The sequence below is a fragment of the Bufo bufo genome, chromosome 3 (assembly GCF_905171765.1).
Source record: "Bufo bufo chromosome 3, aBufBuf1.1, whole genome shotgun sequence".
NCBI lineage: Eukaryota > Metazoa > Chordata > Amphibia > Anura > Bufonidae > Bufo > Bufo bufo.
In genome coordinates, this window is record NC_053391.1 from 123496222 (window position 1) to 123515153 (window position 18932).

Genomic DNA, 18932 nt, shown 5'->3' on the forward strand with positions numbered 1-18932 from the left:
CTATCTGCAATTTTTATTCCAGGGGTGGACAATTGGGCGGCGGACTTCCTCAGTCGCACCACCGTCGACCCCGGCGAGTGGTCTCTTCACCCGGAGGTATTCAAGGCCATTTGCCTTCGTTGGGGCATACCGGACGTGGACCTCATGGCCTCCAAATTCAATCACAAGGTCCCCGCCTATCTGTCCAGGGCCAGGGATCCGGGAGCTTGCGGAGCCGACGCCCTCGTTCTTCCTTGGCGAGGCTTCGCGCGCCCATACATATTCCCTCCCATCCCACTCCTGCCCAAGGTCCTTCGGAAGATCGCGGCGGAAGGCGTCTCGGTGATTCTGGTCGCTCCGGACTGGCCCCGCCGGTCTTGGTATGCCGACCTCATGCTGCTCCTGGCAGACGCGCCCTGGCCGCTGCCCGCCAGGGAAGATCTTCTCTCTCAGGGACCGATCTTCCACCCGCGTTTAGGGTCCCTACGTTTGACGGCGTGGTTGTTGAGACCACCGTCCTGACACGTAGGGGTTTTTCTGCGGACGTCGTCCGCACCATGATCCGCGCCCGTAAGCCGTCCTCTTCTAGGATCTATTATAGGACCTGGAGGACCTTTTTGGGGTTCTGTGCCGATCTGGGGATTCCTCCGCTCCGCTTTTCTCTCCCCACCGTTTTGTCCTTCCTGCAGAGCGGACTTGCCCAAGGTCTGGGCCTTAGTTCTTTGAAGGGTCAGGTGTCTGCGCTGTCCATTTTGTTTCAGCGCCCACTGGCCCCCCTTGGTCCTGTCAAGACCTTCCTTCAGGGCGTGGCTCACGCGGTTCCCCCGTACCGCCCTCCGGTACCGCCCTGGGACCTGAACCTGGTTCTCTCAGCGCTCCAGGCTTCTCCTTTCGAGCCTCTGCGGACGGTTTCCTTGCGACTTCTGTCCTGCAAGGTTATTTTCCTTGTAGCCGTCACCTCTCTTCGGAGGGTGTCCGAATTGGCTGCACTCTCCTGTCTGGAACCTTTCCTAGTGTTCCACCAGGACAAGGTGGTTCTTCGTCCGGTCCCTTCCTTCCTTCCTAAGGTGGTCTCTGCCTTTCATCTGAACGAGGACATCGTTCTCCCCTCTTTGTGTCCTTCCCCTTCCCACCCGCGGGAGAGGAAGCTTCATCGCCTGGACGTTGTCAGGGCGCTCAAGGTTTACCTGGAGGTAACCAGCTCTTTCAGGCATACTGACTCGCTCTTTGTGGTTCCGGAGGGGTCGCGCAGAGGGATGGCGGCATCCAAAGTTGCTATCGCCCGTTTTGTCAAAATGGCTGTTACTGAGGCTTATCTCGCCAAGGGCAAGGTTCCGCCCCTTGGTGTTACCGCTCACTCCACTAGAGCGGTCGGGGCTTCCTGGGCTCAGAGGAATCTGGCTTCTACGGAGCAGATTTGCAAGGCGGCCACTTGGTCCTCCTTGCACACCTTCACCAAGTTCTACAGGGTGCATACTCATGCGTCGGCTGACGCTGCTTTAGGCCGTCTGGTGTTGCAGGCGGCAGTTGATTGATGCCTCTGGTGTTGGTCTAGTTTGTTCTGGTCCCTCCCTTCTGGGACTGCTCTGGAACGTCCCATGGTTTCCTGTGTCCCCCAAGGAATATGGGCGAGAAAAGGAGACTTTTGTATTACTTACCAGTAAAGTCTCTTTCTCGCTCTTCCTTGGGGGACACAGCACCCGCCCTTCATTGGGTTACAGTTGTGGTTCCGGCTTGGTTGCCCCCGTTGGGGCTCGACAGTTCTTTTTCCGGTTGGTGGTTATCTTTCACTACTTGGACACGCAACTGGCAGTCTCTTCTCCAGGCTGAAGGGTATAGCTGATGGAGGAGGGGCTTACAGCTTTCACTTAGTGTCACGCCTCCTAGGGAGCAGAGCTATACCCCATAGTTTCCTGTGTCCCCCAAGGAAGAGCGAGAAAGAGACTTTACTGGTAAGTAATACAAAAGTCTCCTTTTTTCGCTTTATAAGACGCACCAGAATATAAGACACTCCCCAGGTTTAGATCACAAAGAATTATAAGACACAGGCACTTTTTATCAAGGTTTTTTTTCTTGCTAAAAAGTGCGTCTTATAAAACGAAAATTTTTATATTTCAGCGCAGCTTAAACCATGACAAAGGAGGAACGGGGGCCAGTAGGAAAATAAGTCACCTGGACTCCTTATCTGCAGTACTACTCATGTATTACTGCAGATAATAGTCCAAGATCCTGGCGACAGATTCCCTTTAATAGGTCATTTGTTTCTTTTTATGATAGTGCCCCTTTAAATAAACTGACAATCAGAAATTAAGATTGGAGGAAAAAAAAGTGTGTTGCTATCAGATTTTAATAAGTAAAATAAAGTGATACATTTCCCTAATTATTATTTGGCAAATTGCCCTGTATTGCTGTACATAAAATTTACCAAGGGCTCATGCACACGACCGTATGTATTTTGCTGAACGGAACAGCTGACCCCTAATAAAACAGTCTTATCCTTGTCCGTGATGTGGACAATAATAGGACATGTTCTATTTTTTTGCGGAATGGACATATAGAAACCGTATGCACATGGAATAACTTCTGTTTTTTGTGGACTCGTTGAAGAGAATGGTTCTGCATACGGTCCGCAAAAGAACGGACATGGAGAGAAAATACGTTTCTATGCATGAGCCCTAACAGTTACACCCAACAGAGCTTACGATTGGACAGTTTAGTTACAAATATGATAGAAATGTGGTAAGACATAAGTTATTCTGTCAGCAAGGCTCAGAACCGCATGACACGTCACATATTTCGGTTACTTTCCTGCAGTGATCTGGATATATAGGTGACTTTGTAAGATGACAATTACTGTTATGCTAATGGCTATTTCCTATTTCAGTTATTGCCACTTGTGGCGGGGGATCTGTCTGTGTAACTGATTGCGAGACTGGAAAAGTACTGAATAAGTATAAAGTCCCTGGAGAGGTGAGTGTGATCCTTCTTGTGTCATGGTATTGGAAATTCCATCTCACCAGACCCTCTTTATATTGATTTAAGATAATAATTTGCTAAGCTATGAATATAAATTCATTTAGGAATTCTTCACACTGGCATGGACAACTCTAACCATGATCTGCAAAGAGGGGCAGAAAAGAAAAATTAATGTATTAGCAGCTGGCGGAAGATTTGGCATTGTGAAATTAATGTATCCTAAAGTTGGTTTATGCTATGGTGAGATAAAAGCGCATAAAAAGGCCATCTCCATCATGTGCTTCAGCCCAACTCAGGAAACCTTCCTCTTCAGTAAGTATAAGAAACAAAAACCCTGAATGAAATTCCAGTTGAGATAAAACCATTTTAGCCACTGCCTGCTTGCTATTTCCTTTACTTTGTGGTGGCCGCGTTTCAGCCCAGCCCCACTAAAGCTTGTTTTATACTACCGGTACAGCAGTACTTGTCTGGCTGATTCTCTGCATAATAGCTGGGTTGCTGCTGGATCTCCGCCGGACCCCATTATAGTTAACGGAGCCGACAGCATCCGCCTAGTCGGAACAGCCTAAGATGAGTTCACCTGCAGAAGATGCCTTTGAAAACTTACAGCAGAATATGACATGCTGTGTATTATACAATCTGCAGCATGCTGTAAAATTCATGCTGGTTCTTTCCACAGTGTATGAAATGTTGTGTTTTTTTTTTATCCAGTTGACATGCATGGTACTGAAAAGGCGCTAAAAAAATCTGCAGTGATTATGCCACATGTGAACATAGCCTTGGTGCTTAACTCAAACAAAATTCATTGCATGGCAGTCTAAAGGTATATAATAGAGGAAACCTGACAATTTCCTCATTATAACACTAATATCAAATCTGTAAAAGGTTGTCCTGTCTCTCCACTAACGGCACACTTTTTGGGGAAAAAGGATTGGGTATATTAGAGTTGAGCATGCTTAGATCTTTTGTTCCCATGTCCAGACTTTTACTATTGATGACATATCCTCAGGATAGGTCATCAATATCAGATCTGGCACCCCCACCGATCAGCTGTATGGGGAGACGGCGTGCGCAATGCGCACGTGCCGTCTCCCTTCTCTCTTTCTGCCCACTACTGCTGTCTATAGTTTTTGCCATAGACAACAGCCATGAACAGGAAGAGAGACCAGAGGCGACACGTGCGGCGCCATCTACTCTTACAGCTCATCGGTGGGGGTGCCGGGTGTCAGACCCCCGCTGATGTGATATTGAGGCTATCCTGAGGATAGATCATCAATAGTAAAAAGTCTGGACAACCCATTTAATCATCAACCCATGTAAATGGGCCATGAGGGAGCCTGTAATTCTGTTATAACCCCCAGTCATATTAAATTTGGAAAAACCAAAATGTCACTTTTTTTTATTTTGAATTTATGTCTGAAGTAAATCTAGTTGGCTCTCGGGGTACATAAGTGCATTTTTTTAACCCCTTAGTGACATGACTAATTTTAGCCTTAAGAACCAGTAACATTGTTCCCCCTCTGTGTTCCAGCTGTCATAATGTGTTTTTTATTTTTTCCACAATTTAGCTGTTTGAGACCTTGAATTTTGCAGGATGAGTTATACTTTTTGGAACTATTTTGGGGTCCATATAGTGTATTAAATAACTTATTATGTAATTTTTAGGGGAAAGATAATAAAGCAGCAATATTATTGTGTTTGAAAGATGACAGTCTAGGTTTTAAAACAAGATCAGAATGACAGCATTATACCCTCCACATCAGGAGATATAGCTGTTAGGAATTGGACCGGGAGTGAAAGCAGCTGAAACCTCCTGACCGATTTCTAAAAGCTCTATCTCCCGATGTAGAGGATATAATGCCTAGACAGACTGTCAGCTTTGAAACAAGACCAGTCCCATATCTCTAGCTATTACCAAGCCCAAGATATGAGGGGTTATTTTCTCTAAGCCTGAGTAGAGCTTGGGAAAGGGTTTAAAGGGATGTTTTTTTATGATATTGATGACCTATCCTAAGGAAAGGTCTGTCATGAAACCAGAATACCCCTCAATGGTACAAAACCCCCAAGCAGATGTACTTAAAGGGTCTACAAGATTCCGATACATGCTGGAGATGTGGCACTGGAGAAGGCTCACTGAGCCACATTTTCTGGTTCAGCCCAAAGATACTAAACTTTTGGTTGGAGATCACACGCTTAATTAATAGCTTATCCCCCTTCCATATTACCTTGACACCTGAAGCTGTACTCCTCTGGTTGCCCACAACCTCTTGGCAACCGTCTAAAGGGGATTTAGCTACCCTCCCGATTCAGGCAGCAAGACTATTAATCCCATTGAAATGCTTGAGTAAGACCATAGAACAGTGGAGAGACAACGTAGACCAGATGTACCGCCTACAAGAGTTGACGAGGTGGGAAGAGCGAAAACATTAGAAATTCCTAAAGATATGGAATCCCTGGAAAACTTATAGACTCAGCAAATCCCCTGATTTTGATACCTAGGGAATCATAAGTTCACAGAATACAGGCAACACTCTGACAAACTGAATATTGGCAATACCATGTAACTGCAGGTCACTTCCAGTATACTTGCAGAAGGCTTAACATCAAAAAATGCGCTTTTCTCGCCCAGTTTCCTTGGGGGACACAGAAGACCTTGGGTATAGCTCATCTCCATAGGAGGCGTGACACTAAGTGAAAGCTGTTAAGCCCCTCCTCCACAGCTATACCCTCAGCCTGGAGAGAGAGACTGCCAGTTTTTGCTTAGTGTCCAAGGAGGCAAGACACTCCCTGCTCTGCAGGGCTGTATTCTCCTTGTTTAAATTTTAGATTTTTACTTTTTTATTTTCTTTTTGTTCCAGATCATCAGGGATAACAGAGTCGCACTAGACCTCTCTGTTCTCCCGGGGTTGAGCTGCGCCAGTGCCGGTCACCCGCACTGCTGCCTCCCCCACAGAAGGCAAGGTGGACCAGGGCAGCCTAGCTCCCCTGCATCCCGCCAGCCCAAGGGTCGCCCGCACGCCAAGTCCCTCTTCCAGCGTCCTGCCACTACGGTGCCAGTAGCTGAAGGGGCGACCCTGCTGGAATGGACCGAGGGTGAAGACGGCTGTGGTAAGAGAGAGGCTTCTCCAGCCCTACGTCCCCGTCCCCCCCGGTCTCCTGCGTGCCTGACCCCCATACTGGGCCTCTAGTCCCCTGCTGGATCTATGCTGGCACCTGCAGAGCGGCAATCTCCTTCTGCCTTACCCCCCCCCCCCCCCCCCCCCTGCCTGGCTCCCATAGACATGCAGCCAGTGGCTGTCTCCACAGCCAGCTACAGAAGCGGCAACATAGTTTATTTCTACCACAGGCACCCGGTCTCTGGGTCCCCCCCCATCTCCTACCGGAGTGTTGCTCAAGGCCTGCCTGACGGCTGTGGAGTGAGGCCTCGCCTCCGGCCGACATTGGTACTCTGGTGCGACCGGGCGCCGCAAAAATCTTAGCCCAGGCTCCGCGGCCTGCTAGGCCGCCATTCCGGGTCCCTGACTCTTCCGGCCGGCGGGGTGGGCTCCCGCGGCCGGCAAGCCGCCATTCCGAGCCCCTGACTCTTCCAGCCGGCGGGGTGGGCTCCCGCGGCCGGCAAGCCGCCATTCCGGCCGGCGGGGTGGGCTCCCGCGGCCGGCTTTGGGCTTGACTTCAGCAGGCCCCGGCCGACCGTCGGTGCCGGTCGGTGGGGCTCCGCAAATTGTGGCCCAGGCTTCGCGGCCTGCTGGGCCGCAATTCCGACCGGCCCGCGGGGTGGGCACCCGCGGCCGGTTTGATGCGCCACTCCGCCTGAGGTTCCGGCGGTACATGCCGGGCGCCGCAAATTTAGACCCCGGCCTCACGGCCTGCTAGGCCGCAAAATTCCGGCCTCTGGTGGAGGGGGCGGGAACTTCTCCAGGCGCGAATTTTTCCCGCCGGGAGGTTCCTCCGCCCCCAGGGGATCGCAGCGCCGCCCTCCAGGCCGGATCCATGTTAACCCTTTTGGGTACAGGCCGGCTCCCAATGGGCCTGTATGGCTGGCCCCCCCCTTTTTCCTGACTATCTGTGCCCCTATATGGTGGCCCCCTTTAGCCTCAGAGAGGCTGTGTTTTTAATAAAAAAAAAAAAAAAAAAAATAAAATAAAATATAATATATATATATATATATTTCTATTGGACTGCGCAGGACGCTGCAGCCTCATCAGTAGTGCTGCATGTCTGCATGCCCTCTTTCCACAGGCGGCATAGTGTTGCGCTCCCAACCTGCGTCGGTGCTAGGGCATTTCCCCTTTTAGGCAGTTTTCCTGCCCTCTTCCAGGATACGGCGCTGGCCAAGTGCATGCGGCCCTTCCGTTGGCAGCATTCATCATCTCTCCAGTTATGGTGCCTGCCATGTGCATCCCCCCCCTCCTAGGCGGAATACTGCACTCTCCCTGGCTGCCGGCTGGCCATGTGCATGACCCCCTTTTAGGCGGAATGCTGCACCTTCACCGGATACGGTGCTGGCCATGTGCATGACCCCCTTCCTAGGCGGAATGCTGCACTCTCTATGGATTTGCTGCCGGCCATGTGCGTGACCCCCTTCTCTAAGCGGAATGCTGCACTCTCACTGGATTCACTGCCGGCCATGTGCGTGACCCCCTTCCATGGGCGGAACGCAGCGCTCTCACTGGATTCGCTGTCGGCCATGTGCGTGACCCCCTTCTTAGGCGGAACGCTACACTCTCACTGGATCTGTTGCCGATCGTGTGCATGACCCCCCTTTTTAGGTGGAATACTGCACTCTCACCGGATTCGGTACTGGCTATGTGCACGACCCCCTTCCATAGGCGGAACGCTGCACTCTCTCTGATGGGCTATGATGAACTTATGTACTATGTTACTATGCTGCACTCTCACTGGTTCCGCTGCCGGCCATAGGCATGATTCAGGCAGCATAAATACATCCCTCTGTCTGTGGTTGTTTTCTCGCAGGTACGTTGCTGGCCATGTGTAAGTACCCCATACATGGCGGGGTGCTTGCACTCTCGCAGGATCCGCTGTCAGCCATATGCATGACCCCTATTCCGTGGGCGGTGTACGCACTCTCGCTGGATTCGCTGCCTGCCATGGGCATGCCTTCCTTCCTCAGGTGACATACACACATTCTCACTGACTGTGTTTGTCTCTCACCAGTACGTTGCTGGCCATGTGTATGACTTCCATACATGGCGGGTGCACGCACTCTCCCTGGATGAGATGCTGACCATGTGCATTACCCCCCCTTTTTTCTGGGCGGCATGCTACACTCTCACCGGATACCTTGCTGGCCATGAGCATGGCCCTCTAACATGGGTGGAACGCTTGCACTCCCATTGGATATGGTGCTGGACTTGTGCGTGACCACCCCTTGTTCCATGGGCAGAATTTGGCACGCTCATGAGATTCACGGCTGTCCTTGTATGGCTGTACTGGACTTGTACATGTCCCCCTTCATTGGCAGAGTAGTAGCACTCTCGCTAAATCAGTGTTGGGTGTATTATTGCACACTCACTTAATGCTAGGATAACCCTGTGCATGTTCCCCTTTCACTAGGTGGACCTCCTGCTGGATTATAGGGTATGTCCTGCTTCTCTGAAGTAGGTACGGCCTTAGGCATCACTCCCTTTTGGGACCGGCCTTTGCACTCTTGCAGACTGCAGTTTGCCAGATACAATTTCCCCCCTTTCGGGGCGGACTGCTTGCGTTCCATCGCATGCTATACTAGGCTTGTGCATAACTCCCTTTCAGGTTGCACTTTGCAATTCCGTACATGCTGTGGCACTCTGTGGCGAGCCCCCTTTTTCGCTGAATTAACCTTTTTGCAGTAAGCGAACGTTCTTGTGCGTTGTTTGGGCCGTTTATGCCTTCTCCTCCTGTAGGTGGGTTGGCCTTCTCACTGCTTACGGGCTGCTCGTACGTATGCCTCACCTGCTTCCTGCGGCATACTTTTGTTTTCTTGGGATACGATGCTGGCCGCAAGCCTTGCACTCGTCTCTAAGGAGTTCATTCTGTCCACCTGACCCGGACGGGCTCTACTTGCTCTCTGCTGCACGGAGCTGGGTGGTACTCATTCATTTAGTTGGCCCTTCATCCCAGGGAGTGTTCGTGGTTCCTAGATGCGTGCCCATTCGTCCTTCCGCGGTATTGCTTCCCTGCGTTAGTGGTCACATGGTCGGGAGTGCTGTTGTCTGGAGCGCCCCTCGAATTCTTCGTTGGCTCTGGCAGGACTGCGGTTCCCTTGCCTGCTGCAATTTCCTCCTCTTCGGATGTAGTGTGGTATGAGTCCTTCCTCTTGGCGCCTCTACGCTTCAGTCTGATCTGCTACCAGGTGCGGGCCGCTTTTCTCGGGGAAAGTCACCCAAATTCTCTTGGGTGCTCGATTACCCAGGTCCGGAGGACCTCCACCTTGGGTTCTCAGGGTATTCGCCTTCTGCGAGGCGGTGAACCGGGCATCTCACAGTGTAGCAGGGTTCTGCTTTTGAGCTGTCCTATGGCTTCCCTGTTGCCCACTCCTCCTTTCGATTGGAGGGTGTTATGCCGGCCTCTGTCTCGACTACCTTATCTCGCCGGCTCTGTTTGGCTCCCGCTCGGTACAGATCACTCCGATGTGGCTTCTGTCCCGCCAGACTTCAGAGGCTGTTCCTTCACTGTCCTCCCCTCTGGGGAGAGCATGGTTGTTCATGTGGATGGTTCCGGTGTTCCTTTTGGCCTCGTACTGTCTCCCTTGTCCACACTGGCTGTATTAGCTGTGCCTATTTACCGAGTCTACCGCGTTCTGTCCTCCCGCTGAGTGCAGATTGCGTGGTCCATTCTAAGTCAATGGTCCTGCTGTAGACTTACCTTCTCGGTAACTTGGGGGGACTACCTTTCGGTCCAGATTGTCCTTTGATCTCCCACACCGGGACTGTAGAACATGGCTACATCAGCATGGACTTTAGCCTGTCTTGTCCTGGCATCTGGCGGATGCTGGGCGGGCCCTTTGGTTCCTTTCAGTCTGTCCTTCTACTCCCCCGCTAGGGTGGATACGGGACAACGTTGCCCGGGGGCCGACGGGACCAGTTTTGTCGACTTCTGCCCGTGTTACTGGTCTGCGCCTGATCACATTGGTTTTTTTCGCCCGCTTGCCAGGCGACTCCAGCGGGTTTGCTACTGTCCGCTCCTGGCTGTATTCGTCCAGGATCTGTCGTAAGACTTATGGTTCTTTTGTCTGGGGTTCTGTGGGAAGCTGTGCATTCCCCACTCTGACCTTTTCTCTCCCCATGGTTCTGTCTTTTTTTTTTTTTTTTTTTTTCCAGTCCGGCCTGGACCTGGGACTGGGATTCCTTTACTTGAGGTGTCAAGTGTCAGCGCTGTTCTTCCTCTTCCAGCGTTCCCCGGCCCTCTGGGCCTGTCAAGACCTTCTTACTCGAAATGGCTCTTTGGTTCCTCTGTACTGTCCTTCGGTATCGCCCTGGGAACTTCATACTGAGCTCTCGGTGCTCCAATCTTGTCCTTGGAGCCGTTACAGAAGTTCTCTCTACCCCGTCTGTCCTGTACGGTTGTGTTTCCGTATCAGTCGTGTCTCTGACTGGGGCCTGAATGGCCCCTTTTTGTTCTGAGCCTTATGTCTTTTCCCAGGACAGGGCTGTTCTACATCCCGTTCCTTCCTTCTGAAGGTGGTGTTTGCCTTTCGCTTCAACACTTCACCGATTTGGACGTTGTTTGGGCCTTGCCGGTTTTACTTGGAGATCTCCGACTCTTGTCGACGTTTGGTCTCTTGGGTTTCCTGGAGGTCCGCACTTAGAGTTGACGGACTCCAGGGTGGTTTTCCTCCGCCTTATCAGATTGGCTATTGCTGAGGTTACCGCACCGAGGGCAGGTTTCTGCCTTTGCTGTCACCGTTCATTTCACCAGAGCGATCGGTGCCTCCTGGGCCGGAGACATTGGGCTTCGGCCATGCATTTGAGCAGGGCGGCCACAGGTCTTCCGTGCACGCTTTACAGAGTTCTACAGGGTGCATACTCTGGCTTCGGCGTATGCTGCCTTGGTCCGCCTGGGTCTGCAGGCGGAGGTTCCTTGATGCCTTCGGGTGCTTCGCCTTGGAGCTGTGGTCCCTCCCCTTTTGGACTGCTTTTGAACGTCCCAAGGTCTTCTGTGTCCCCCAAGGAAACTGGGCGAGAAAACGAGATTTTTGTATAACTTACCAGTAAAATCTCTTTCTCGCTCTTTCCTTGGGGGACACAGCACCCACCCATTCATTGTTTTTCTCTACACGGTTTCCGAGTTTGTGTTACCCGTTGGGTAGTTGGCTTGTTGGTTCCTTGTTGGACTTTGCCTTTTCTCACTGCTTGGACACGCAACTGGCAGTCTCTCTCTCCAGGCTGAGGGTATAGCTGTGGAGGAGGGGCTTAACAGCTTTCACTTAGTGTCACGCCTCCTATGGAGATGAGCTATACCCAAGGTCTTCTGTGTCCCCCAAGGAAAGAGCGAGAAAGAGATTTTACTGGTAAGTTATACAAAAATCTCGTTTTTATGCGCACGGGCCCAGGTGTATTTGAATACTTGAAGGATGAAATTGTGCCTACCTGGGGAGTGGACGTTGGATGAATTGTCCCTCTCTACCCTACCCCCCTTTTTTTTACCCCAGCTGATGCCTTACTGACAATTTGCTGTTACAATCCATACTATGTTTGATAAATGGCTATGTCAATTTTGTATCTCAAGCCTTTGTACTATTTATATAAGCCATGTATGTTTTACTTCTTCATTAATCAATAAAAATAAATTTTGAAAGAAATCAGAATACCCCTATAATGACTGCATGAGAAAATAATCTTTAGTTTAAAAAAAAAAAATATAATAATTTTGCTACAGATGTGAACCTAGCCTTGGCAAACAATATTGTCATATTCCAGATATGGAATATATATTGACCTGTTCTTTTATTAGCTGGATCTTATGACAAGAGGATTATCTTATGGGATATAGGCGTTCCTGACCATGAATACAACTTCAGAGCTAGGTATGGTATACATGTACTGTGTGATATTTTATAACAGCTGAGAATTAAATTTCTGGTATTAAGGGCTTTTCCAGCCTTGGAATCAACAACCTGTAGGGTCCTAACCTGTGCCCCTGAAACCTAAAAAGCCACACTCACCTGTCCATGGTCCTGCCGCTTCCGGTCCTGCCAAGACCAAGATATGGCTTGGTCTCGTGATGACTGAGATCTGTGATTGGCTGAAACAGTCACTGAACCAAGATGTTACCTAGTCCTATGGGGACTGGAAGCGGCCAGGAATGGTGACAGGTGAGTGGGTTTTTTTTATGTTCGGGGGCATAGGACCCCACAGGTTGTCAACGCCAAGGCTGGGACAACCCTTTTAATATAGAATATAACGTTGCACCAAAATATTTCTCGGCAGTTTGAAAAATGTGATTGGTTAGTAAAGGATCCCTAATTTGTCATTGCAGTAGTAAGGCATGCACTTCTTACTAGATTCCTCTTCTGTGTGTGTGCACGTTCTGTAAAATCTGGCCAATTGCTATGTCATTTGCCAGATACAGCCTGCACACTTCTGACTAGTTATATTAAAAAACAGCATTGCAGAAGGAGAAAATGGGGGGCAAATTACTATGCAGGAAGATGAATGTCTCCCAGATGGCACCACAGCAGCTTTGATAGAACAGCACAACCTTCCATAGCTTCTCTGACCGGCTTCTTCATACCATGTAACATTGCACCCCATTAGACTGGGCCTCCACAGTGACTTGAACCCCCTCAACAGGACGTGAAGTCAGCACACTATGTTAGTAAATTGTATTGCAGTCAAAAGTCTCTTCATTACAGACAAGCATAATACTATGTGGCTAGGAAATGATGGCTTATAGCTATGAAATATTGGAACAAGGACAACCCAAACCCTCATGTGTCCCTCAATGGAAGCAGCCTCGGCTGTCATTCTCCTGGAACAACATGGTGTGATATTGTTGGCTTACAGACCAAGGCCTCATGCACACGGCCGTGGCTCCCCGCATCACGGATGCGGACCCATTCACTTGAATGGGTCCGCAATCTGGAGCTGCGGTGCGGAACGGGGGCACGGAAGCACTACGTGTTCTATTTCTTTGCGGTGTGGACGGATCACGGACCCATTCAAGTTGAATGGGTCTCTATACGTCCCGGCCGCCACACGGACATTTCCCGTGCATTGGGGACCGCAAATTGCCATCCCCAATGCACGGAACGGCCGCGTGCATGAGTTTCAACAATTAAATCTCTCCAGCCTAACGAATACAGCACAACTGCATGTGCAAGATCCAGGCTGATGGCTTCCACTCGAAGGTTAATTTGATTTGCTTGAAAGTCTCAATTGTTTCCCCCCTTCTTCTGATTTCCAGCCAGTTGCTCACCCTGCATACTACATCTACTCCTCTGCGTCTCTGCCCAGTTCCTGCAAGTCCAGATCAGTACTTCATGGCAGCTTGTGAAGATGGATGCTTTGTTTGGGACATAACGCTAAAAAAGCAACAGGGAAGCCGGTAATGCCCTCATAAATTTCTGCAAGTGTTCTCAGTGTTAATAAATCTGTCAGCTAAGTTCTTTGTTCCCATAGTGGCTTCCATTTACAACAGAAGCCACAGTGCTGGGCAGGATCTGTTGCAAGTCGGGCACTGATGATGCCCGCTGACTTATAATGGGTCTTTCAGTTTCCGCTATAGTCTGTCTGTTGTATACAAATAAGGCAGATGATATAATAATGCTAAGCGGCATTGTTTCACTGCCACAGAACCTGAATACAAAGAATAACTATGTCTGATTTATAATGCTTAGTTAAATGGACATTTTTAAAGATTTTAGCAAACTTTTTAAAAGTATTCATAGAAAATGTTTTATTTTTTTAAAGATTTTTTGGGCTTTTTTGTTTTTTCTGCAGTACTATACCATTGAAAAATAATTAAAAATATGGTTCTGTAGCAGTCAACACAGAATAAAAGCCTATATAGTTAGGTAATTATAGTCGGATTACTGCTGCTGTGAGGGGAAGATGTTATCTGCTAGTGTAATAGTACATTGTAGAATTTGGATGACAGTATGACTGCGCTATTGATCTCTTGATAGGCCTAGATAAAGATGCCCATAGAAGAGCATTGCACTTATCAATGTAATTCTCTAATTTAAGCTTATATTACACCTGCAGATAATCGAGAAGATCAGCGCTAGCAAGCGCTTGCATGAGCGCTCGTTAGCGATGATCTGGCAGCGTTATACTGCCGCCGATTACCCAATGAATGAGCAAACGCTTGTTCCACGGGTAATTGGAATCTTTCAACATGTTTAAAAATCATTATTTTCCAGCGGCAGATCGTGGTGTGTAATCGCGATCTGCTGCCGGCAAACAATGAATCAGTATGGGGAAGAGTGATGGCATTAGAGATCGCTCCTCCAAATGCTGTGGAGGAGATCACTGCATGTAGTAGTAGTAGTAGTAGCGGTCTCCTCCACTGGGGAGCAGGTGATTCCAGGGCGGGGAAACGCTTCCCTCCCGACAATCTCCTGCAAAATCTGCAAGTGTAATATAAGTACATAGGGGCCTTTTCTAGTTGAAGTGAATTTTCTGATAGAGAAAGTCAAGCAAGGCTGTTTGCCAAACAAAGGAGGAGGTTAGAGACAAGCCAGGAAGTAGAATATATGGAGTGACTTCAAAAAAGTATATCTAGAAAACCATCCACCCTTGTGTTTAAAAAAATAAATAAAACATTTTTTTTTAAGGTGGTTGGCCCATATGGGACATTAATGGCATATCGCTACGACTGTGAAAATATACTCTATTTAAAAAAATAAAAAACAAAAAAGTATTTAACTATTTTTCACCATTTATTTTAAACCAGGTCCTATGAAGTAGAGTTCAGTTTTCCAATATACAATAAGGAATCCAAGGATTCAGATTTCCACATTGTGGATGGTCTGGCGTTTCTAAGTAATGATCTTGTAGGTAAGTTGTACATTGAAGTGGTGTATGTAAGGGTAGAATAACCCTACCTGTGCATATAATATACATATTTAAGCAGTTGGATATGTTTTTGCATATATTGCAAGAATTATGTTTATGACGAAATTGCAAAGGAGATATCGATTAACTTATTATTTTTGGCATACGGTGATGGATATAACAAGCTATTCCGACATTGTTTTTTGCAATTTAATTCATAACATTCACCTTGTGGCATAACTAGCATGTTATTTTTATTCTATGGGTCAATACAAATATGGCGATACCATATGTATAGTTTTGTGGGGGTCTTTATTTTTATTTTTTTCAGTCAGAACTTTTTTTCTGTGGATGTAGCTGTATATCGACATTATTTTTTTTTATAAACTTTATTGACCTTTAATTGTTGTTATTATGTTTGTTGTTGTTGTTTTTTTTTATTCTCAGTAGGGAACATGACTTTTATAATGCAGTGGTATACCTTGTATACCAGTACATAATAGCCTTTTAGGTTATGTCTACAGTACAGTCTAACACAGAGAGTCACGGCAGACCTGGGAACCTTTCTTAATGGCAACTCATCAGCACCCCACAATAGGGATAGATGGTGATAGGAAGCCTCTGTCTAACTGCCTAGATGCCGCAGTGGCTATAACCACTGTGTCTAGGGAAGCAGAGCTATCTCCGAACCAGCTGTTACAGTGGGAGTCTACAGTTAGTGTCAGGCTCCATGCAAAGTGCTATATTAGCAGAGACTGAAGAGAGTACGCAGTCTGCGCTGATACAGCACTCGGAAAAATGTGAATTGACGTTCCTAAAAAAAATAATGTTCAGACGCTTAAAGGGCAAATTAATTGAAATAATTTGATTGATTGCACAGCCCTAAGACTATTACAAACAGACAATATTTGAACTGTATATTTGGTGCCAAAGATGGGATCAAATCCCACCCTTCATGATCTGGACAACTTTTCCAAAGGCTTTTTCTATGGTGGTTATAATCCACAAAAGAGATCTGTATATTGGTCATGCACAGAGCCTACAATTCAGACATATGCAGAACTGTTACTATAAGCAAAATTATAGTTCTGCGTAGTGGAGCCCATCAATTCATGATGAGGCGCTGGTTTTGCTCTGTTCACAGTACGTTTTGCTTTACTTTCAAAGAAAAAAACATTTAGTTAAAAAAAGAACAAGGCAAAAGGTTGCTCTTCGTGGTATTCCCATCTCACACATTTATTCAATGGATAATAGAAGTCTTTGGAAGTTATGGAAAGAGCCGAGTGATTAAGATGGGGCTATTCTGGAGACCCCGATTTTATGTAATTTTGATGTATCCATTTAACAGATTCGCCCCATAATATATGCATGTAAACCGCAACTGGTTGGGTAGGTGTTGTCTAGTAATAACTTTTTGCTTTTATTCAAAGTTTCTAAAAGTGCATTGCAAGGATCCATATATGTATGGAGCTGGAAGAAATCTTTTGAGAAACTAAAGTCTAAGAGCAGCAGGAAAGCAGAAGCCCAAATCTTAGCAGAGCTGAAGTGGTCAGAGACGGATCTCCCGTATCTTGCTCTAACAACATCTGCAGGTAAGATGTTTGCATCCACCAACTAAATGATTCTAGTACTGTGAAACACTTACAGATAGTGTACTTCCCGTGAGACAAGTAACTTCTGCTTGCATGCCACTGTTTCGGTTGTGCTTTATATAAACAATTCACATATTATGGTAGGGATTTGCATAAAAAAGTGGCAAAAATTGGCACATCTAGGATTTCTACAATTGTAGATTGTAAACCGTCATGTTTGGGGAAAAATGGTAGAGCTTAGCAAGGTAGGTAATGCTTCACAGAAACGGAAGGAGTCCAATATGTACCATTTTGCACCGAAATTAGGGGGCCGTTCTGGAGTACCAATCTGTCTCGGGGTAAACCAACCAATATTTGGTATAGAATTAGGAAAGTTTCTATGCTTGCACCACATTTATCATCCAGCCTGATCCCCTGTGATAAATCTGGTGCAGGTCTAGACAGCCTGTCAAAGCTTACACCCCACTGCATTACAGCGAGTGGAATTTGGTAGGCGCCAGCAGTGTTGGGCATATGCCATATTTGGCGATTTATGGTCCTTCACTGGAACATATTACCAGAACTGTAAATGCTAGTGTGGACGTAGCTTAAAGGATAACTGTCACATTTAGACCCTAATTTCAATTTTCATATATGTAGTTACTAATAACATGATATTCCAGAATCAGTTACTATTAGACTGACTTACCCCATATTTAATAAGATTCAGCCCTTAGGAACCAGTCTGCATAAAACTGCAATTTCACTATTCAGTTAAGATGGCCGCCACTGCCCTCACCCTGAGGCTAATCCCGCCTGCCCTCACTAGCCAGTAACAATAGCCCCCCAAAAGTGTCAGTAACCACAGCCCTCCCCTAAAGGGTTAATCTCCTGCAGCACAAAGGGGTCCTCTTACCACATGTTGCTTTCATTTATACACTGAGCAGACGGCAGATCTCCCTTCCCTGTTGTGCGCTGCTTCCACTCTGCATTCTCCAGCTCTGCTGAGTGAGGGAGCGTCTGCCAAGCGCAGGGACAGGGAGAAGTGCACACAGCCCAGGCACTGTTATCAGCTGCAGGGGAGGACCTGGCTTTAATCATTTACTTACAGTCCCTGGCTGTCAGTAATGTGACCCTGCACGCTGCGTGCTCCGTCCTTCAACAGATAGACGGACCATGCCTAGCAACCCTATTTTAAGCACAAGTAAAAGTAGGCAGTACAGGGAACAAAAATGTGGAAATAAGGGGTAATTGAATACACAGTGAAAAGTTGAAATAGGGCCACCAAGGTGATATTAATCACCACAATCCAATACTCCAAAAAATATATATACGACAGTTATACTTTACGGCAGATAGCTTAGAACATTTTAGTCGATTAGTAGCTTAACTAAATTATGAATAGAAATAATTTACAAAAAAGAGAAAAAAGCCAATTAATTGTATGAACGCAGTAGGGTTGTCACAATGCCAGAATTTTGACTTCGATACAAAGTAAAGTATCACAATACTAAATACCAATTGCAAAAAAGAAACACAAGAAGATACCCACACATTAAACCCCATGCTGCCCATTTTCTGAGGAGGAACTTGATGGGGGCACTTAATATGAATGACTCCCTCCCATCCTCTTTACATAGCTCGGCAGCTTGCACATTCTAGACATGTATGGTCTGTGTGTGCAATGCACAGGCATACAGCAGCACTCTGTCATCTGCTCATTAGGAAATCCCCACATATAACTATACCTGCAGCAAGACGCCTCCAGGATGCTCATAGGATGAAGAACCTGTGAGGTGACGTCATCGCCATGTGACTAGTAACATATGGAGGTTACTGGCCACATGGCGATGACATCACAGGTCCTTTTATCCTTTAAGCATTCGGCACTGAGAGTCAGATGAGGCAGCAGTGAATGTGAGCAGACAGCATGGACACTCCTATTATCCATCCTCCACCATCAGGCCGCTCAGCGTTTTCATTGGTGATGGTGGCCAGTCGCGTCACCGTGATAAGTGAGGGACGTTATGAGAACATGACATGCAGGGCATTGTACGCACGCCATGTGCTGTAATCGTGACTGCTACTAGGCTGCGCAATAATGCTTACTAGTGTTGAAAAAGTGGCAATGTCAGTATTGAACTGAGCATCAAAGTATTGATCTACCCAGTACAACCCTAGAAGGCAGTGGCACATGAAAAAGCAGCATGCTTATTATTTATTCTACTCCTTTACAGATGAAGACTGTGTTTTGTGTGGAGATGAAGCTGGAAAGATATGGATATATGACCTTGAGTCTTGCAAGGCTGAATTACAAAAAGGAGTAGCATGCAAGGCTTTGAGGGAGCCCACAAAGGTATGTATGCTGGAGTGCAGTCGGTCATCTTCTGGTTTGGATTATGTTGTCATACAT

The 18932-nt window shown here is 47.4% G+C and overlaps 1 protein-coding gene across 1 annotated transcript in view; it reads left to right on the plus strand.

Moving 5' to 3' along the window:
* Positions 1-18932, plus strand: part of LRWD1 (leucine rich repeats and WD repeat domain containing 1) — a 46773-nt gene that overhangs the window by 20742 nt on the left and 7099 nt on the right. Inside the window, exons 9-15 of the mRNA XM_040423529.1 lie at positions 2864-2949; positions 3060-3267; positions 11905-11977; positions 13357-13497; positions 14848-14951; positions 16379-16540; positions 18757-18875. Coding sequence (XP_040279463.1) covers positions 2864-2949; positions 3060-3267; positions 11905-11977; positions 13357-13497; positions 14848-14951; positions 16379-16540; positions 18757-18875 — 893 coding nt within the window. The remainder of the gene's footprint in view (positions 1-2863; positions 2950-3059; positions 3268-11904; positions 11978-13356; positions 13498-14847; positions 14952-16378; positions 16541-18756; positions 18876-18932) is intronic.